Raw genomic sequence first — 18,865 nt, 5'->3', positions numbered from 1 at the left:
ATCCTTAACAGTGGCCTCAGGCTCATTTAAAATGGCTGTCTAGAATTGTGGAGTCAGCGTTCTGCCTCTTAACCTGGCAAGCTTGTCGCTGGTAATCCACAGCACTGTGAGACAGGTTCCATGAGAAACACTAAGTGAATGAAAGCTACCAAAGAGCTTAATGGTGGAGAAATACTCAGAAACGGGGAAAGACTGAGATCACAGAAAAGACAGGGAGGATTCCTAGTATTCTGGCTGATTAAGAAGAAGAGCTCTTCACTTGCGTACTTACCCTAAATAAACAGGCAAGACTAAAAACATCCAATATATCATGAAGAATGCTCTAAGTAACATGAGGCCGGCTGGTAGGATTTCACAAGCCTGCCCAGCCCCAAACCTCTAATAAGACTGTGCCTATGGTTCCCTGCCTTAAGGAATGGTGCTCTCCTACACCAAGCCAGAGATGCCACTGATGTCTAGGGAGCCAAGACTGGGAAGAGAGAAGTACAAGTAAGAATAAACCCTTTGCCCCAGAAGTCTCCTGACCTGCTGGTATCAGGGCAGGCAGGCACAACTCTGTTTCCTTGCCCCCCTTCTACTCCCTCTCCAAAGAGTCACATCAAGTGGGTGCCAGCGCTTCCCACATCAATGTCGGCTTTACCCCCTGATTCTGAAGGAAGAGTCCATATGCTTATCTTCTACAATAGCATGGTAATTGAGTTTGAGGGCTAGTTTACAGTTCAATATTTATGTAATTCCAAGAATACCTCATATCTGCAAGGAAGCCTGAAACCACATTATTTACTTCTTTGTGATTCTGTCCAACTATAAACTTCGCCACATATGTCTATCTACAGAGGCCATCAGCATCAAAGGAATAATGTCTAACAAACAGGTGAAACTTTCTTTTTTAAAAAATATTTATTTATTTATTTGAGAGAGAGAGAGCACGCGCACGCATGCAAGGGTAAACACACAGAGGGAGAGAGAGAAGCAGGCTCCCCACTGAGCAGGGAGCCCAATGTGGGGCTCAATGCCAGGACCCTGGGATCATGACCTGAGCCGAAGGCAGACGCTTAACTGACCGAACCACCCAGGCGCCCCAGGTTAAAATTTCAAGTGCAACAGTTTCCACTGTGGAACTACAAAATGTTACATCCTTCAAATCTTAACCTATTGGCTAGACATCATATTTCTTTCCATCTACTTTCTCAGTCAATCGCTGGAAAGGCTCAGACCATTGGAAATACATACTCCTTTCTGATTCTGATATTCTGCAAAGGCCACTGCTTCATACACACTATAAAAGAGGAGATTTTCTTCTTCCTCTTTGAAATACTCTCCGCAGGCCAGGGAATCCCTCACAGAGGGATTGCATTGAGCCAGCAGAACCTTGATGCCAATGGCTTCATAATCTCTACGAACTTCTTTCAGTGTATGGATCCCTGCTGTATCTAAAAACTGTATTGCGCTACAGTCAATCACTATGGTATGAAGATCCAAGGGATCATGGGAAAGTTGCACGGAAACTTCATCCTGAATTCCACTGAGAATCACTGTCTCCTTCATGATCTTTCTCTTTGCGGCCTTCTTCCGAGCGGCCTTTACTAAGACTGGGTTGAGAGTCTTTTTGTATAAAGCAGATTTAAAACATTCTTTGTTTATGTAGTAGAGAGGGGCTATAAAACGGAATATCTTGATGCCCGGCTTAGTCTGAAGATTCTTGTAAGCAGACACAGATTCAAAGATTTCAGACTCTTCCACCAAACCGAGCAATGAAGTCTTTGGCTTCTGAGTGCGGAGAATGACACAAAACATAGAAAAACAAACCCCAGTAAGCAGGCCTATTTCAGTACTTATCAGTGCAGAGGACAGCATGGTAACAAACCAGATAACTGTATCCATTCTGCTAACCTTCCACATCTTGGGCAGATCCTTAAATTTAAGTAGGGCTCCCCGGAGATTTACAATGGTGATTACACCAAGGACACTTTTCTGAAGGGAATAGAATAAAGGAGCTATTACCAGGAGGACCAACAGAAGAACCAAGGCTGTCACCACACCAGAAAGCTGAGTTTGGCAGCCTGTTGATTCTTTAACCAAGGTCTTTGCAAGAGCTGCGCTAGTAGTAAAGCAGTGGAAGAAGGAAGGGATGATATTGCAAAAGCCAATGGCGTACATCTCCTGATTGGCTTTGACTGTGTAGCCATGTTTTTTGGCAAACATCTCAGAAAGTGATACAGTGATAGCAAAACCAATGATCGAAATAGCTATTGCATCTACAGCCAAACTAGGAATTAGGTTCCAGTCGGGTGCTTTTGGTGGCATGAACCCTGTGGGAATAGACCCAGCAATACTGGTATTGTATTTCTCATTTAGTTTTCCAAAATGAGAGGCTAACGTGGCTGCCACAACGACAATGAGTTCAGTTGGAACTGGTGCCTTAAGCTTGGACTTGAAGTGCTCATTGAGTTCTTTGGTTGGCAAGAGAACCAAAAGGCACAAAAGGCTGGTGATGAGATCACAGAGATTGGTCTTATGGATGTTTCTGAAGATTTGTATCCAAGTGGCGATGAGCGAGCCCGCACCACTACTCCGAGGAAGGCTGAGCCCAAGGAGATACTTGGCCTGAGACGTAAGAATAGTGAAGGAGGCACCAGTAACAAATCCACTCAGCAAGGCGTCTGAGAGGTAGACAGAAACAAAGCCCACTTGGAAGAAGCCCATCGCTACCTGGAAGGAAGGATATATAAGTGTTAAATGTAAGTGGAAAAGAGCTTCTAAACCCTCTAAATAAATACTCTGGCATTGCTTTGCATGGAGATGTACCTGCAGCATCACAAAATGTCAGAGGTAGGAAAAAAATTAACTGTACATCAGTCCTCTCGTTCTACTGACACTCAGAGGGCTAAGAAACTAGCCCAAAGTCACACTGTTACTCAGCTCGCATGAGACAAGAACTGAAGATTCCTACTTTCTTCTACAATGTGTCTTAAGCATGAATAAAGTTCAGACCTCTTTGGAAAAGAAAAAATTCTTAAGGATCCACAAGAAATTATAAAAACTCAACCTGGAAAAATTCTCCTAATTAAAAAACCACGTGTTTTTATTAAATTATGAATCAGTACTATAAAAGTGAAGTTTTAACTGATAAAACAAAAAACTGGATTCACATCAAAGAATCATATTGAAAATTATTATAGCACACACTCTCGTCAACCTCATGCCGAGAAACTCTTCTCATTCAGTGTGTATGTGCTGGTATCAAACTGCCTCCCATACCAAATCTGCGTCCTCAAAGACAAAACTTTTTCATTTCTTTATTTTTTCTTCTTCCCAGTGATTCCTCAGAATTCTACTGAGCCTATTCTCACTGGTGAGACATACTAATAAAAAAGCAAACACAGACCCCGCAGAACCCCCCACTCTTCTGCCTGTCACCCGCTTCTGCCTCTCCTCTTCACCGGACACCACACGAAAGGAGCTACTCTCCCTCCCCAGCCCACACTGGAACCAAATGCCTATAACAGAGAAGAGGTCTAATGCTGGCATTGACTCCTGGAGGCAAAAGACAGGGGCAGGATGATAATGGTCGCTTAGCTGATTCTATGGGAGACCCGAAGAGAATCTAATTTTCTAATCCTTTCTTCTGGCTAATAATACAAAATGGTGGTTCTCAATTGTTCCCCAGAAGTCCAAGAAAATTGCCATCTTTGGTGAGAGTCACTCACCAGAGCAACAAATCTAAAGGTGGGGCATCTACAATTTGAAACCACCTGCTCTCCTCCCTTTGCCAACCTGCAGCCTGTTACCCTCCTCCTGGCTTGTTCATGCTGACTCTGCTGATAAGCAACCACACATCATCACAAGCAAACCCAACGTCTCTCAACGTGTAAAATGACGGAGTTGTCCCGAGTGATCTGAGGTCCCTAGCTGGTCAACGTTTTTACAACCAGATAATGACAGTCTGGCTGACTGAAATTCCTTGGTTAAGAGGCAGCCTAAGGTTGAGAGAAGAGAAGCAGCCTTATCTTACCTGTGGAGTCAAACCCGGGCTTGAATTTTGGCTCTATCCCTCACATGTCCTGAGCATTCAACGAATGACAGCTTTAATTATTACACTCTCTGAGACCCCTGAGAGATCTGAGATTTCAAGTACAGGGACTGCTTTTGCTAGAAAGAATGACTCGGGCCACGGTTTCTTACCTGGTAAACTCCAGCCAGGAAGGTCACTGTGCTGCCGATCGCGATCGCGTAGCAGCTTCTGTCACACATCCAGTCCGATGTCTGGTTTAATAGCTCGCTCCCATTGGAAACCATCCCGAAATGAGAAGGCGCGCCCTCGGCAGTGTCATAGCCGGCTTTGAGTAGTTCTCGGTCAACTACCTCACCTATCATAAGGCACAATATTCCAAAAATGCCCACAGAGATGTGACGGGAGGTACCCAATAAGAAATAAATGATGCTGGCAAAAAAAGAGGTATACAGCCCATAGATAGGTTCTTGGCCAGCCAACAGGGAGTAAGCAATGGACTGGGGCACTAACAGGATGCCCACGATCAAGCCAGACATCACATCCCCTAAAATGTTTTTCTTCAGATCATATTTTGGGAGCCACTGCAAAACAGGAAGGAAACCCAAAATCATATTTTTGGCTCTGGCTGGACTGCACTGGCAACTCTTGTGCAGTTTTTTAATGACGAATTGCTTGAAGTCAGTAGTTGACTTCTCTTGAGGCTCCATGTGGATACTACGGTAAGGTGTGCTTTGATCACTTGCTTCAAATTGCTTCAAGGCAGTATCTGAGTCCCTTTCGAGCTGCAGATGCATATCAGACAGAGAACGGTTTTGGTGGTTTTCTTCAGCTGAATTCTTGGGTGACAGATCATTTTGCTCTTTACTTTCCAAAGACATTTCTGGAGACAGACGTTTCAGCCTTCTACCCTGAAGAAAACACCAGAATTAATGGATTAAGTAATTCTCAATGCTCACACATTTTAACAGTTCTATTTGTCTTTTGTGAGAGTGAAGAGGAAGTTCAGTTTGGGGGCAAGTATCAGATTCACTTTCTTTACTTGAGCCTCGTATGTCTTGATCAGGGAAAACAAAAACAAAAACAAAACCAGACCAAAACCAGCCAAGTCAAAGCAAATAAGTCATTAGGTATGGGACTTCCCAAAGTATAAACTATCAAGAATTCTTCTCCATCTCTGCCTGGCTCCCCTCGCAGTTTTCCCCTCAGAAAAGGTGTCAGGATGGCCTGTCCCCTCCCACTATCACTGTCATCTTTCCAAGTTTTTCATTCCCTGGTATACCACAAAACAGGATCTAGTCGCAAACCTTCACTGCTGCCTGCAAGTCCTTGAAACTAAGATGGTCCTTTTCTTGTAATAGACCATAAACTGCTTACCAGATACTTCACAAGTGAATGCCTTTGTGTTAGCTGTTTGCTTAGCTTAGAATGGTGATCAACCTCTCTGACCATCAAGGTTCTAAGCATTTTTATACCCAGTTAAAATGCTACCTCTTCTACAAAGCATGACCAATCCCCTAGCCCAAGTGAATCACTATACTCTCTGTATCCCATAGCATTTTGCAGCTTCATAATAGTACTAATCACACTTTTGTGTTAGTTAAGTAAGAGTCTCTCCAGTTCCTGGAGGAAAGGATATCTCGTTCACCACTGTAATTACCAACAAATGTACAACAACTCTGAGACAGGAGACTTACAACGTATTTGAATGAATCAAAGGGCAAATGAATACACAACTTTATGACTGTGGCCAGAGATTAAAATATATTAGATGGAAGACTCAGAAAATTTCCTGTTTTGGAATTGACAGAAAAATACACCCTTTACTGTAAAAATAACACACATTAATTTTGTTTGGATGAAGGGGCTATAGCTGGTCATCCCAATTAACGAGAGTGAAATAATAGTTACTTTATGATCTTATTAAGTTATAAAGAAGAAAGAAACAGATTTAGATGACCACTTACCCTGAGCAAGTCAATCAGATTTATGGATACACACAGCAGCTCTTCATTCCTCAATGCAACCCGTCTATAACTCTCTTCTTACTTCCTACTCAGGCCAAGCTAGTTTGAGTACATTTCTTATGTCCTTCTATTTTGGAACAGCTCTTGGTGATTCCTGGGTCAAAAGGCTTTTCCAAACCTAAGATATGCAAAAGAGGCATAAGAAAAAACCAACAAAATCCTAATCTTCCCTGACATGGCTACTATCTGGGAAGGAAAAAGATAAAAGTTAATACTAGAAAATGCAACAGAGTGATGGAAACTGTAAGAAAGAATTGAATTGAAATACTAAAAGTGAAAAACACAGTTAATACATGAAGAATGAATGCCTCTGACAGGGTCATCAACATATTTGACAGAGTCAAAGAAAGAATCCATGAAATCGAGGACCAGTCAAAAGAAATTACCCAAACTGAAAAAGAAAAACAGAATTAAAAAAAAAAAAACAAACAATAACAATAATGTAAGAGAATATCCAAGAGCTATGGGACATATTAAACAATCTAACTTATTTATAATTAGAATCCCAAAAGGAGAAGACAAAGAATGGGCAGAAAAAAATATTTGAAGACACAGTAGCCAAGAATTTTCCAAAATTAAAGACAGACACCAAACTATAGATCCAATAATCTCAGAGAATACCAAAAACAACAAATTTAGAGGGACGCCTGGGTGGCTCAGTTGGTTGGACAACTGCCTTCGGCTCAGGTCATGATCCTGGAGTCCAGGGATCGAGTCCCGCATCGGGCTCCCAGCTCCACGGCGAGCCTGCTTCTCTCTCTGACCTTCTCCTCGCTCATGCTCTCTCTCACTGTCTCTCTCTCAAATAAATTAAAAAAAAAAAAAATCTTATAAAAAAAAAACAACAAATTTAGAAACAAAAATAAAACAAAATCCCACACCTACATATATCATACTCAAGCTGCTAAAAGCAAAGATAAAATCCTGAAGACAAAGATAACATCTGAGACAGCCAAATTGAAATGCACAGGAACAAAGACAAAAATTATAACTGATTTCTCATTTGAAACATCAGAAGATAAGGGGGTAATGCCTTTATCACAGAAAAAACAGCTGTCAACAATTCTATAACCAGAGAGAATATCTTTTAAGAGATGGAGAAATAAAAACTTTCTCAGACAAATACTAAGAGAACTTCCAGTAGACCAGTGCTACTGTATTTACATATATCAAACAGAAATAGGTCTACACAATACACAACAAAGAAATAAAGTCCAGGAACGGAACACATGAAAATAAAATAAAATCCATTTTTAAATTTGTAATATCTTTAATTGCTCTAAAAGATAAACCTCTAAGTAACAACAGGAATGCATTTTGCATATGCAAAATAAAATAATAAATGTAAAATTGTATAAACTATATAAAAATAGCACAAAAAATGGGTGGAGGAATTGGGAATTGTAAGGTCTTAAACTAGATATGAAGTGATAAATTATTATTTGAAGGCAGGCTCTGATAATAGATGTATATAATAGTTACCCAAGAGTAACTACTAATTTTTTAAAAATACAAATAATACGACAATTGCAGAGAGAAAACAGGATCATAAAATTTTTTCAATCCGAAAGAAAGCAAGGAATGAGGAAAAAAAGAACCAAAAGTAGGTGGAACACAATGGGAACAGCTTGCAAGACGGTAGAATTTAAAACAAACAAAAATAATTACAACTGTGAATAGTCTAAATATGTCAGTTAAAAGGTAGTGAGTTTTAGATTAAATTTAATAAATAAAACCCAACTATATGCTATCTATAAGAAGCCCAATATTTATTTATTTATTTATTTGCTTACTTACTTATTTTTGAGAGAGCATGAGGGGAAGGGCGAGGGAGAGCCAGAGGGAGAGAAAGAATCTTAAGCAGGTTCCACGAAAGGCATAGAGCCTGACACAGGGCTAGATATCATGACCCTGACATCGCGACTTGAGCCAAAATCATGAGTCAGTCACTTCACCAGATGAGCCATCCAGGCCACCCAAGAGACCCACTTTAAATATAGATAGATTATAAAAGTGAAAGGACTTGCCTAATGCAGTAATTTATTTAGCTTGTAAATGACTGAGCCAGGTAACAAAATCCAGATTTTAGGACTCTAAGCATAGCTCTTTTTGAGCATGGTGCTATTCCTACCACCTATCTAATTAGCTTTCTCTAACCTCAGATACTTACAAACATGTTAGAATTCAGCTACCCTACACATCCCACTTTCACCTACCTGCTCCCTAGCACTGGTAACTACAAACTTGTACCCTACTCTCCATTCACTATAATCTTGGCCACGGTCCTTTTCATCTCTAGCTCTCAAAAATTTAGGTATTCGTTCACAAACAGTTCTAGATGTGGAACCGATAACAGCCATCAGTCTGAATTCCTAGAAGTGGAACCGATAACAGCCATCAGTCTGAATCTAAAAGCCGTCTATAGTCTCCATCATCTGTCCTACTCACCTCCTAAAATTCTCAACACTACATATTTTTTCCCTTTCACACTATTTTAAAACCCAAAGCAACATAAAACTACATTAAAAATTGTCTTAAACTAAATTGTAGGTATGACCTTCATACAAACTAAGCTCCTTGAGAACAAGCTCCATTCTAAGTAGTCTTTGTATCTTCCAAAATGTCCAGGTATATGCTTTCTAAAATAGGAACTACAACACTGGCTAAGCAAATAACTCAAATACAGAAAAAAAGTAGGATGCAAAGCAATATTTATTTTCAAGTGGCAATATCTACTCAGGAACATATTTTTCAAATACCCCTTTTTGCACAAAAATCCTCTCACTTCCCCAAGACAATTACTGCTTTCAATTATAGTATTCATCAATTGCTCCATGAACATTAAGAAATGACAGTGTTTGTCCTTGGAATAGAGCTTATAGCCAGACATCCATTTTAAGGAGGTTGAAATACAAACTATACATTCCATTAAGTTTAACAAAACATGATTCTACTGTAATGTCTAGGCTAGTTTCTCCCTCTAATAACACTGATCTTTGAGAGTGAGAGGGGAAAGGTTCAAGAGGAAAACATTCGAGCTTTCCACATTACTTTGCAGGAGTCCGAAGTGGGGAAAAAAACATGTGAGGGGCACCGGGGTGGCTCAGTGGGTTAAGCCTCTGCCTTCAGTTCAGGTCATGATCTCAGGGTCCTGGGATCGAGCCCCACATTGGGCTCTCTGTTCAACGGGGAGCCTGCTTCCCCCTCTCTCTCTGCCTGCTGCTCTACTTGTGATCCTTCCCTCTCTGTCAAATAAATAAAAATCTTTTTAAAAAAACCATTTGAAAAATACATTTACATATGCATACATTAAACAACAGTAGCTCAGGCAACACAAAAAGGAAAGACATTTCTGTACTTCCTTCTTTTTTTTTAGATATTTATTTATTTATTTATTATTTATTTATTTATTTGACAGAGAGAGATCACAAGTAGACAGAGAGGCAGGCAGAGAGAGAGAGAGGGAAGCAGGCTCCCTGCTGAGCAGAGAGCCCGACGCGGGACTCGATCCCAGGACCCTGAGATCATGACCTGAGCTGAAGGCAGCGGCCTAACCCACTGAGCCACCCAGGCGCCCTGTACTTCCTTCTTCAACAGCACACACGCAGCTGTGACCACCTAGAAGGTGGTCTGATCCAAATGAGTACCAGCAGCTCTGGCACAATATCCATGTGAATAACCAAGAGGTTAGAGCAATGGACTAGAAGAGAGGTTACACCTCTTCTGTATATGCCCAACAGTGGTCAGCAAACTTCCTTTTGAAGATTTGGATATAAGCAAAACAATGTCTACTTTTGGTAATTATGGCATAGGATTTTAACAAGAGTGCTTATATAACAGTTGTGCAATTCGTGAAACTGAAATGCCCTTTCAGACGGCAATTATGTTCAGAGGAGAGCAGTAAAGTCAGCCTCTGAAACAAAATGGCTCCACAGTCATGCTTTGCTCGACCTGTCTGTACATGCCACACACTCGTTGCTACATAAAACTGAAGCCGCCAACCACCATGATCACAGCATCTGCACAGGGGAGAAATCTCCAGGAGCTGGAAGAGTTTAGAAAGGCTTCAAGGGAAGAACCTGTCTCATGTCTCACCTGGCCTCTAAAGTCTGGGTCACAGTTGAAAGAGTAAGAGAGGACTTGGAAAATGTATGAGGCAGAAGAAAACTCAGAGATCGTTCTGAGATTGGGAGAAAAGAATCAGAAATTAGAATGTTTTCAGCACCAGATGCACATGGAAAATTGGTTTAAGAGGAAGCTGCAAAGGTACCTGGGAAAGATTCTGGAGGATTCTGTATGCCAGCTTAAAAAAGGCAGACTTTGATGTGCAGGCAGTACAGAGTCCCTGAAGGTTTCTGAGAAGGGTTTAAAATATCACTCATTTAATAAATAATTATATGTTATCTTATTACATCTTCTGTTATGCTAATATTTCTTTTCCTACTAAGCAATTAATATTTTAGCTTTTTTGTCTTTTATGAATAAGGAAAGAACTTAAGGTTGTTTTAGAAAAAAACTAAACCATAAAAGGTACAACTAAAGTAGAGTCTCCATTTACACAGTGCATCTGGTCCTCCAACCCACTGTTGCCAGACAAATCCAGGGAAGATCATAGCTCCATACCTATCTCCAACCTATTCAAGGGTACCTGCAGCCAGGATGGCTGGAGCCTAGGCAAACTGTTCCAGGCCCTAGACTGAGAAGCTAATGCTGTGAGAGGGCAGGCCTCCTGAAGCAAAAGAAAAGACTGTTTCCCATCAGATGAAAATTCAGACCCATCTTTGTTCCGTGGGTTTGCAACCTTTGCTTATTCTACAAATGTTCATTAGTGTCAACAAGCCTTCCAATGCTGGATTGGTTGACTTTTCTATGGGAGCTCCTAGAGATTGGATACTGGTCTTCATTACATCATAAATATTTACTAAGCACCTACTATAAGCTAATCACTGTGACAGACACAATGCATCAGAACCTAGGCCCCAAACCAAGGGGTCAATCTTTCTTTTCCCTACCCCACTAATCCTATATATGATCCTCAACAAGTCCTATCTGCTCCATCTCAGACGGCTATCCATCTTCTCCCTACTGCCCGAAGTACCTGGAATCTAACCACTTTTCACTCCCCTCCACCATCTTATCTGGGCCACTCTAATAGCCTATGAAATCTGAGCCCTGCCCACCTCTCTACCTTCATTTCCTACTGCCCTTCTTGCTGTTTCTGGAACATGCCAAGTTGATTCTCTTTCCAGGGTCTTTGCACTTGCTCAAGCTCTCTTTGCCTGGAATAATCACCCCCAGATTTTTGCAGGGTTTTTCTCATCCTTCAGATCTCAACTGAGTATTATCTCCTTAGAGAGACCTTCCTTGATCATCCCAAATAAAATAATACTCCACCCCATCCTTCTCTAAACCCTTACCTGGCTTTATTTCTTCATAGCATTATTATACTATGTATTTATAAACTAAAGAAACTATTACAGTCTTTCTCACACATACAGTATCCCCAGTAACAAAAACAATGCTTAGCACATAAGGATCATTAAGTTCTTGCTAAAATGAATAAGAACCCCAGTTTCTCCGCACAATCAGAGGGTTAAGACAATGATAAACAATGAGCTATCACAATCTAAGTGCCATCAACAGAGGTCTGGCATATTCGGAGAGTGCAGCATAGAGCGCAGGCCAATGTGAAGAAGTTGCAAATAAGAAAGGAAAGGAGACTGAGGCCAGTGAAAGGTCCCAGGATAATCTATGACCCAGGAAAACGTCACCCAGAATGCCAGATTCCTGGGGTGAAGCTGCAGGAGATTAAGACTAGACTGAAAGATTAGTTTCTCATTTGATCCAAAAAAGCCTGGACTTCATCCCATGCACTACGGCTGACAAAGGCATGAACTCCAAGGCGGGGCAGGGGTGCAAGAGGTTTGACATTTCAGTGTCATTTCAGTGACATTTCAAACCAGACAAGAGACAATAAAGGAGAAGGACAAGTCTAACACAAATCGTGAGGTGGACCACATACAAAAGGAAGAATGATGTCTAGGAACATGGAAGAGGAAGTGGAAAGAAAGGAGACAACAAAAAGTTTGACTTTGGGTTTCACAGGTTTGACATTCCCCTTAGATATCCAAATGAGGATGTCCAGTGAGCACTTAGAAATGGGGTGTCGGATGCCTGGGTGGCTTAGTGGGTTAAAGCCTCTGCCTTTGGCTCAGGTCATGATCCCAGGGTCCTGGGATCGAGCTCCGCATTGGGCTCTCTGCTCAGCGGGGAGCCTGCTTCCCTTCCTCTCTATCTCTGCCTGCCTGTCTGCCTACTTGTGATCTCGGTCTGTCAAATAAATAAAATCTTAAGAAAGAAAGAAAAGAAAAGAAAAGAAAAGAAAAGAAAAGAAAAGAAAAGAAAAGAAAAGAAAGAAAGAAAGAAAGAAAGAAAGAAAGAAATGGGGTGTCAAGTCCAAGAGGGAAGCGGAAACTGGAAAAATAAATGAGAGGAGGAGTATGTTGGTCATTAACACATAAATGGTATCTCATTTTTCTCTGAATTTCCATTGTTTAGATGTTCAATGAATGAGCTGAATATATGCTTTACCTTCTCAACTAGATTACAAATTGTTCAAGGAGATGTTTTATACCTTTTGCAAACTCTCATAATACCTCGCATAAAATTTGGCACACGGAAGGCATTTAATAAATATTTTGTTATGGACAGACTGATTTCTATTTTTAAAAAGTTATTTTAACCAAAAAAAGTCCAAAAAAAATTACCTTTGCCTTCTAAAATCTGAGTTCTGTTTCTCTGAAAGGTAATTGATACACTGCTGGTGGGAATATAAAATGGTACAACCCCTGTGGGAAACAGCCTGGTAGTTTCTCAAACAGGTAAAGAGAATTACTACATGACCCAACAATTCCACTCCTAGGGATATAAGCACCCCCCAAAACAATTAAAAACAGGAACTGAAATATTCGTATGCCACCGTTCATAATAGCATTATTCACAGCAGCCCAAAGGTGGAAACAACCGAAGTATCCACCCACAGATAAATGGATAAACATTGTGGCACAAGCCATACAATGGAATAGTGTTTAGCCACTAAAAAGGAATGTAGTTCTGATATTCTTCATCTACATCATGGATGAACTCTGAACCTGTGTTGCTAAGTGAAAGAAGCCAGGCACTAGAGGACAAACACTGTATGATTCTGCGTACATGAGGTATCTACAATAGGCAAATTTACAGGGACAGAAAATAGATTAGAGATTACCAGGGACTGCAGGGAATGATTTCTTTCTCAATGGTTACAGTCTCTTTTAAGTTTTAAAAGTAACGACTAACAATAGTTACACAACATTGTGAATCGTACTTGATGCACTGAACTGTAAGTTTAAAATGGTTAAAATGGCCAATTTTTTTTTTTTAAGATTTTATTTATTTATTTGACAGAGAGCAGGAAAGCACAAGCAGGGAGCAGGGAACCTGATGTAGGGTTCAAACCCAGGGTCCTGGGATCGTGACCTGAACCGAAGCGAAGGCAGTCATTTAACCAGCTGAGCCACCCAGGCGCCCCCAATTTTATGTTTAATATATATATTTTAACATAAACAAAAGTAGGAGAGGAAGCATAGTACTAAAAAGTTCTTATCCTATACACGAAATGGTTTACTATTACTGAAGGTAGGCTGTGATAAATTAAGGATTTCTACTATAAACCCCAATGCAATTCCATTAATCACAAAGAGTAATGGCCAATAAACCAACAAAGGAGATAAAAACGGAATCACAGGGACGCCTGGGTGGCTCAGTTGGTTAAGCAGCTGCCTTCGGCTCAGGTCATGATCCCAGCGTCCTGGGATCGAGTCCCGCATCAGGCTCCTTGCTCGGCGGGGAGCCTGCTTCTCCCTCTGCCTCTGCCTGCCATTCTGTCTGCCTGTGCTCGCTCTCTCTCCCTCTCTCTCTCTGACAAATAAATAATAAAAAAATAAATAAAACCTTTAAAAAAAAAAAAAAACGGAATCACAGAAAATACCAAATAATCCAAAAGCAGAAAGAGAAGGGGAAAGAAGTAGCAATCATATAAAATAACCTAGATCTAAAGTTTGTGGAAAACTTGAGAAGTCTTAACATTAACCTAATATTGATGTGAACAAGTCCTCTACCAAAAGACTCTCTTCACTTATGTGGAAAAATCTCAACTAAACTAGACTGTAACTGGCGTGGTCTATGTAGTCTGGAAATAATATCCCAGGACCCACACTGCTTGTAAGCAGAGGTACAGTGCCTGGAATCAAAGCCTGTCTGATTCACACCTATTCTGTCTCTGGACTGCTTATTTTGAAACTTTTCAAATCTTCAGAAAAGTTAAAGAATGATACATAGAACACTGGTATATTCACATTTCCTATTACACAACTTAACAATTCACCCATTGTTAATGTTTTGCTACATCTGCACTTTTGCACTCTGCAAACATACCTGTTCGGGGTTTTTTCCATTCAACTACTTGAAAATTACAGACTTAATGGGAACAACACTGTTTTTATTTTTTAAGATTTTATTGATTTTTCAGAGAGAAAGAGAAAGCACAAACAGGGGAGACGGCAGGCAGAAGGAGAAGCAGGCTCCCTGCTGAGCAAGGAGCCAGACTTGGGACTCTGATCCCAGGACTCCAGGATCATGTCCTCAGCCAAAGGCAGACTCCCAACCAACTGAGCTACCCAGACATCCCGGAACCAACATTTTTTAACCACCACGTATGCTGCTTCTTCTTCAAAAGCAGCATTCATTAACAACATGAGAGCAAACCATTTGGATACACTCTTCAAAAATCTGCAATGGCTCCCCATCTCCCACAGCATATAATTAAAAAGTTTAGTATAGGTTTCTCTCCATAAATGAGCTGAACCTGCCTTTCTTTTGCTTCCTTCCAAGCACTACGGTTCTAGTCACCAGTCCATGAAAACATTAAGCATCCTATGTTCCTCTAGGTCTTCGCTCAAGTTGTTCATTCATCTGGAATGCCTTTTCTTTCTATCTCCAACTATCTTGGTCCTTTTCCTACTCCTTTAAAGCCCACCTCAAATGCCAGAGGACAAAGGGGTTAAAATTTCTTTGGCTATGCTACCCTGACATATTCCATATAACTACTTAGCACTTAAAGTCACATGTCTTTCAAACTAGAGTGCATATTTAAAGGCAAACACCAAGTCATCCTCATTCCTACGTAACCCAAGACCCGACACAGTGCCTCCCATTGGTGTACGGTGGTATACCTATATTTATTGAAATAAAGGTGGAGTTTCAAGTAAATGTAATGAAGACAAAAAAGTCTTATTTCCAAGCCATCACCAGTGATTAGCAATGTTCACTTAGGTCTGTGATGCAAAAAGTAGAACTACCATAAAGCTTAGGCGAGTAGCACAAGCGCTATGACATATTATTTCTGGTCTAAAGCCCAATGTAAGACAGAAAAGTAAAATACCCAAGAGGAAAATAACTTAATGTAAAACAAGGATCAAACTATTAAATAGTTCCTTAACAGTAATTCACTGCTTTCAAACAGATTTCATATACATCTCCCATTTGCCTCCTCAATAAATCTGAGAAGGGATTATGAATCCTTTCCTCTAGTCACTTGCTCAACTAGTAGGACCAGATTCTCAACCCTCATTTTCCAATTCCCAGGGTTCCCTCTCTTTCTAAAATACCACTTTACCGCCAAGTCTGTTTCCTTGCTATAAAGTTTTAAGAGCTAGATCAAGTCAACAGTTCGTGGTTAAGTGCTCAACTCATTTCTGAACCTTACTAATTTTACTAAGTGAAGGTAAACTGCTTGAAGCAATATACACATTATTGAAGCAGGGTTGGTAAAGGATTAATAATAAAATTACTTTTATCTTTCATATGACACCCACGCAGTGGTAACATTTTCATTTTCCTTTTCTATCAGGAGGAACAATGTAAAATTTACCTCTGTAACTACACTTTGGTTAGAGTAATTCATACCCCAGCCAAGAGTCAAACAAGCCAAGCAGGTTCCTACCTCCATCCACTTCTGCTGGACCTCTAACTGGAATGCTGCTTGGGGCTATGTTCATGGCTTTGCTTCTTGCTTCTTGTAGGTTTCTGCCCAACTACTGTCCTAATGAGTTCCTTCCCACACACAACTTCTAAAATAGCACCACTGCCATTGCCTTGTCTCCTTCCCGGGCCCATCCCTGCCCTGCAGTCCTATCCCCCTTACTTGGCTTTATTTTTCTCCATGGCCCTTCTCACCATTTTGCACTGTATACATTCATTCATTCATTCATGGTGAACTGTCTTTCTCATGAGGGCAGGAACTTGCTCTATTTTGTTCACAGCTGTATCTCCTATGCCTGGACCCATGTACAGCACCTAACCAGTGCTTAACAAATATTTCTTGAGTGAATGGATGAATGATAGCTTAATAGCTATGGAGTAAAGAAAAAGCAGTGACCCCTCTCTCTCCACCTCCATTCACCATAACTAAGCCATGTCAAGAAATTAGTTTGGTAACCATCTGCTTGGCGGTTTATGCTCAATAAAGGTAACGTCAGTGCTCAAAATGCTCACCCCTCATAGATCTAATCTAGACCTGTCCAAAGCCCGGAATATGTAAACTCTAGATCTTCCCCCCCGGGGAGGCAGCATATTATAGCACAATGATATTCAAATACAGAGATCTTTTAAAATTCAGATTCTCAGGCAAATTTAGGAATGAGATCCAAGACTGCACCCTGGGTGACTCGGAGCCAGGGAGGTGAGGGCCACACTAGGAGAATCACTGGGTAAGTACTGGAGTCAGACAGATCTCTATTTAGATCCCAGCTACACTATTCAACAACTGCATGGCACTGGTGAAAAACTTCATTTTAGCCAGCATCAATTTCTCACCTATAAAATGGGCTAACTTGCAAGTTGTATAAAGCTAACCCAAGTACTTAACACAGTGCCTGGGCACATAGCATTTGTTCAAAAACACGACAGCTACTAGTCTGTCCTTGGAGATTCTTGAAAGGAAAACAAATGGGCTTATTTCTTCCAACAGGCTTGGCTCTCCATTTCTTACTCACTCGACATTCAAAAACAAGAATTTCTGCTTAATCCAATATTGGATATCACATTAGTTCCAGATTTTATATAAAGAGGACCATAAATAAGGAAATGGAAAAAAGGAACTAGAATGGGTGCCGGAAAGTTTAAGTTCTATATGCTTCTAACTCACGTGGTCCCCAATCTGTGCAAAGAAAGGGCCTAGCCTGATATTCTCTGAGTTTGGGAAAGCTGGGTACAAGTCCTAGCTCTGCGAAGGACTTGCTGTATAATGTCAGGCAAGTATCTGGCCCTCTCTGTGTCCCTTCAGTGGCCCCATCCATCCAGTGAAAGAATCCCAACTTAGTCTACGAAGAAGTACAGTTTCTGATTTGTACTTAACCAGATGTGTGTGGTTTTAAAAACCAAGATAATGGGGCGCCTGGGTGGCTCAGTGGGTTAAGCCGCTGCCTTCGGCTCAGGTCATGATCTCGGGGTCCTGGGATCCAGTCCCGCATCGGGTTCTCTGCTCAGCGGAGATCCTGCTTCCCTCTCTCTCTCTCTGCCTGCCTCTCCATCTACTTGTGATCTCTCTCTGTCAAATAAATAAATAAAATCTAAAAAAAAAAACCAAAAACCAAGATAATGAAGTCCTCTTGCGTGTCCAAGCCTCAGTTTCCCCATCCGTCCAAGGGTGGGAGGCTGGGTAGTCGTGGCGGCTCCAATCTCCTCGATCTTTTTCTCCCAGTTATCTGGGTTCCACATGGCTAGATGAGGACTCCGGCAGAAGAACAGCACCGTAGAAGGTGCGGGATGTGTGTGGGGTAGGGGGTGGGTTATTGAGAAGCAGGGTCGGGATCGCCGCGGTTGATCGCCCCTGCTGACCGAGGATGCAACCCCGACGCACGCCCACCTACCACGGCCTGGCCACGATGCCCCCGCTTCTTCCCACCACGCCTCGGACACAGGCCGGGATGCCCTCAAGAGGGGCCCTCTGACCGCGCGCAGGCCGGCACCTCTCCCTCCTCCCTTCTCGCGCCCCCTCCCCTCCTCTCACCTCTCAGTCTGGGTGCTCCAGGCTCACCGAGGGCTCGCGGCACGTCCTCCGCCGTGGCGAGACTCAGCGGACACCCAGGCGCGGGCAGGGAGAGCCCGGTACCCGACCGGCCTCCCTTTAACCCGCGCGGCCCCTTCCCCGCCCATCGTCCGGCCTCCGAAAAAGGCGGGGCCCGGGCGGGACCGCGTGGAGTGGCCAGGAGCTACCCACCGAGAGGTGCGGAAGACCCAACCCTTGCAACCGCTCCGGAGGTGGCAGTCACGTGGCCCCGCCGGCGAGCGACGCGGCCGCCAGCCAATGACGCGGCGCGGCCCGCGGGCGTACCGCCCCCTGGCCGCTCTCCTCCCCGCGATTGGCTGCTCCGGGCAGCACCGCCACGAGTCCCAGTTTCTTAGGGCGAGTCCTCCTCCGCTTGCGCCTGCGAGGTCTTATTACCGGTTTTCCACCCTAACTCTGAAAGCGTAGGGAGGAAAAAGTGTCAGGAGAAGTACAGAAGCGTTCTGTCTAAGCTGTTAAGTGTTCTACGTTTGCGGGGGAGGGGCAAGGTCTTTATCGCTGATTTCTTGGGACCCCCATTCCTTCCCACCTCCGCTTTGTAGCTGGTGAATGAAGGCCCAGAATGGGGAAAGGTCAGCTGGGACGTTAAGGAGTTTTGCCCTCAGTGTAACCTATTCTCTCCACTGAAGGTCCCAACAGCCAGAGTTGCCTTTTAAGATG

At 42.2% G+C, this 18,865-nt stretch overlaps 1 protein-coding gene across 4 annotated transcripts; it reads right to left on the bottom strand.

Annotated features, from left to right (window-relative positions):
• Window positions 1-1,016: 1,016 nt before the first annotated feature.
• On the bottom strand, window positions 1,017-18,404 carry SLC26A2 (solute carrier family 26 member 2). 4 transcript variants are annotated; one of them, XM_047730613.1, is made up of 4 exons: window positions 18,149-18,404; window positions 5,976-6,157; window positions 4,186-4,918; window positions 1,017-2,712 (listed from the first exon to the last, which is right to left on the bottom strand). In XM_047730613.1, exons 3-4 carry the CDS (start codon window positions 4,891-4,893, stop codon window positions 1,195-1,197), a joined length of 2,226 nt encoding a protein of 741 aa, XP_047586569.1. In that variant the 5' UTR covers window positions 4,894-4,918; window positions 5,976-6,157; window positions 18,149-18,404; the 3' UTR covers window positions 1,017-1,194. The 4 variants fall into 4 exon arrangements, with proteins under 4 accessions (XP_047586569.1, XP_047586567.1, XP_047586568.1 ...); XM_047730611.1 differs by having other exon boundaries at window positions 4,186-4,923; window positions 5,980-6,157; XM_047730612.1 differs by having other exon boundaries at window positions 5,980-6,157.
• Window positions 18,405-18,865: the final 461 nt, after the last annotated feature.

Source organism: Lutra lutra, chromosome 5 (genome assembly GCF_902655055.1).
Source record: "Lutra lutra chromosome 5, mLutLut1.2, whole genome shotgun sequence".
NCBI lineage: Eukaryota > Metazoa > Chordata > Mammalia > Carnivora > Mustelidae > Lutra > Lutra lutra.
This window is presented reverse-complemented; position numbering and strand designations above follow the sequence as displayed.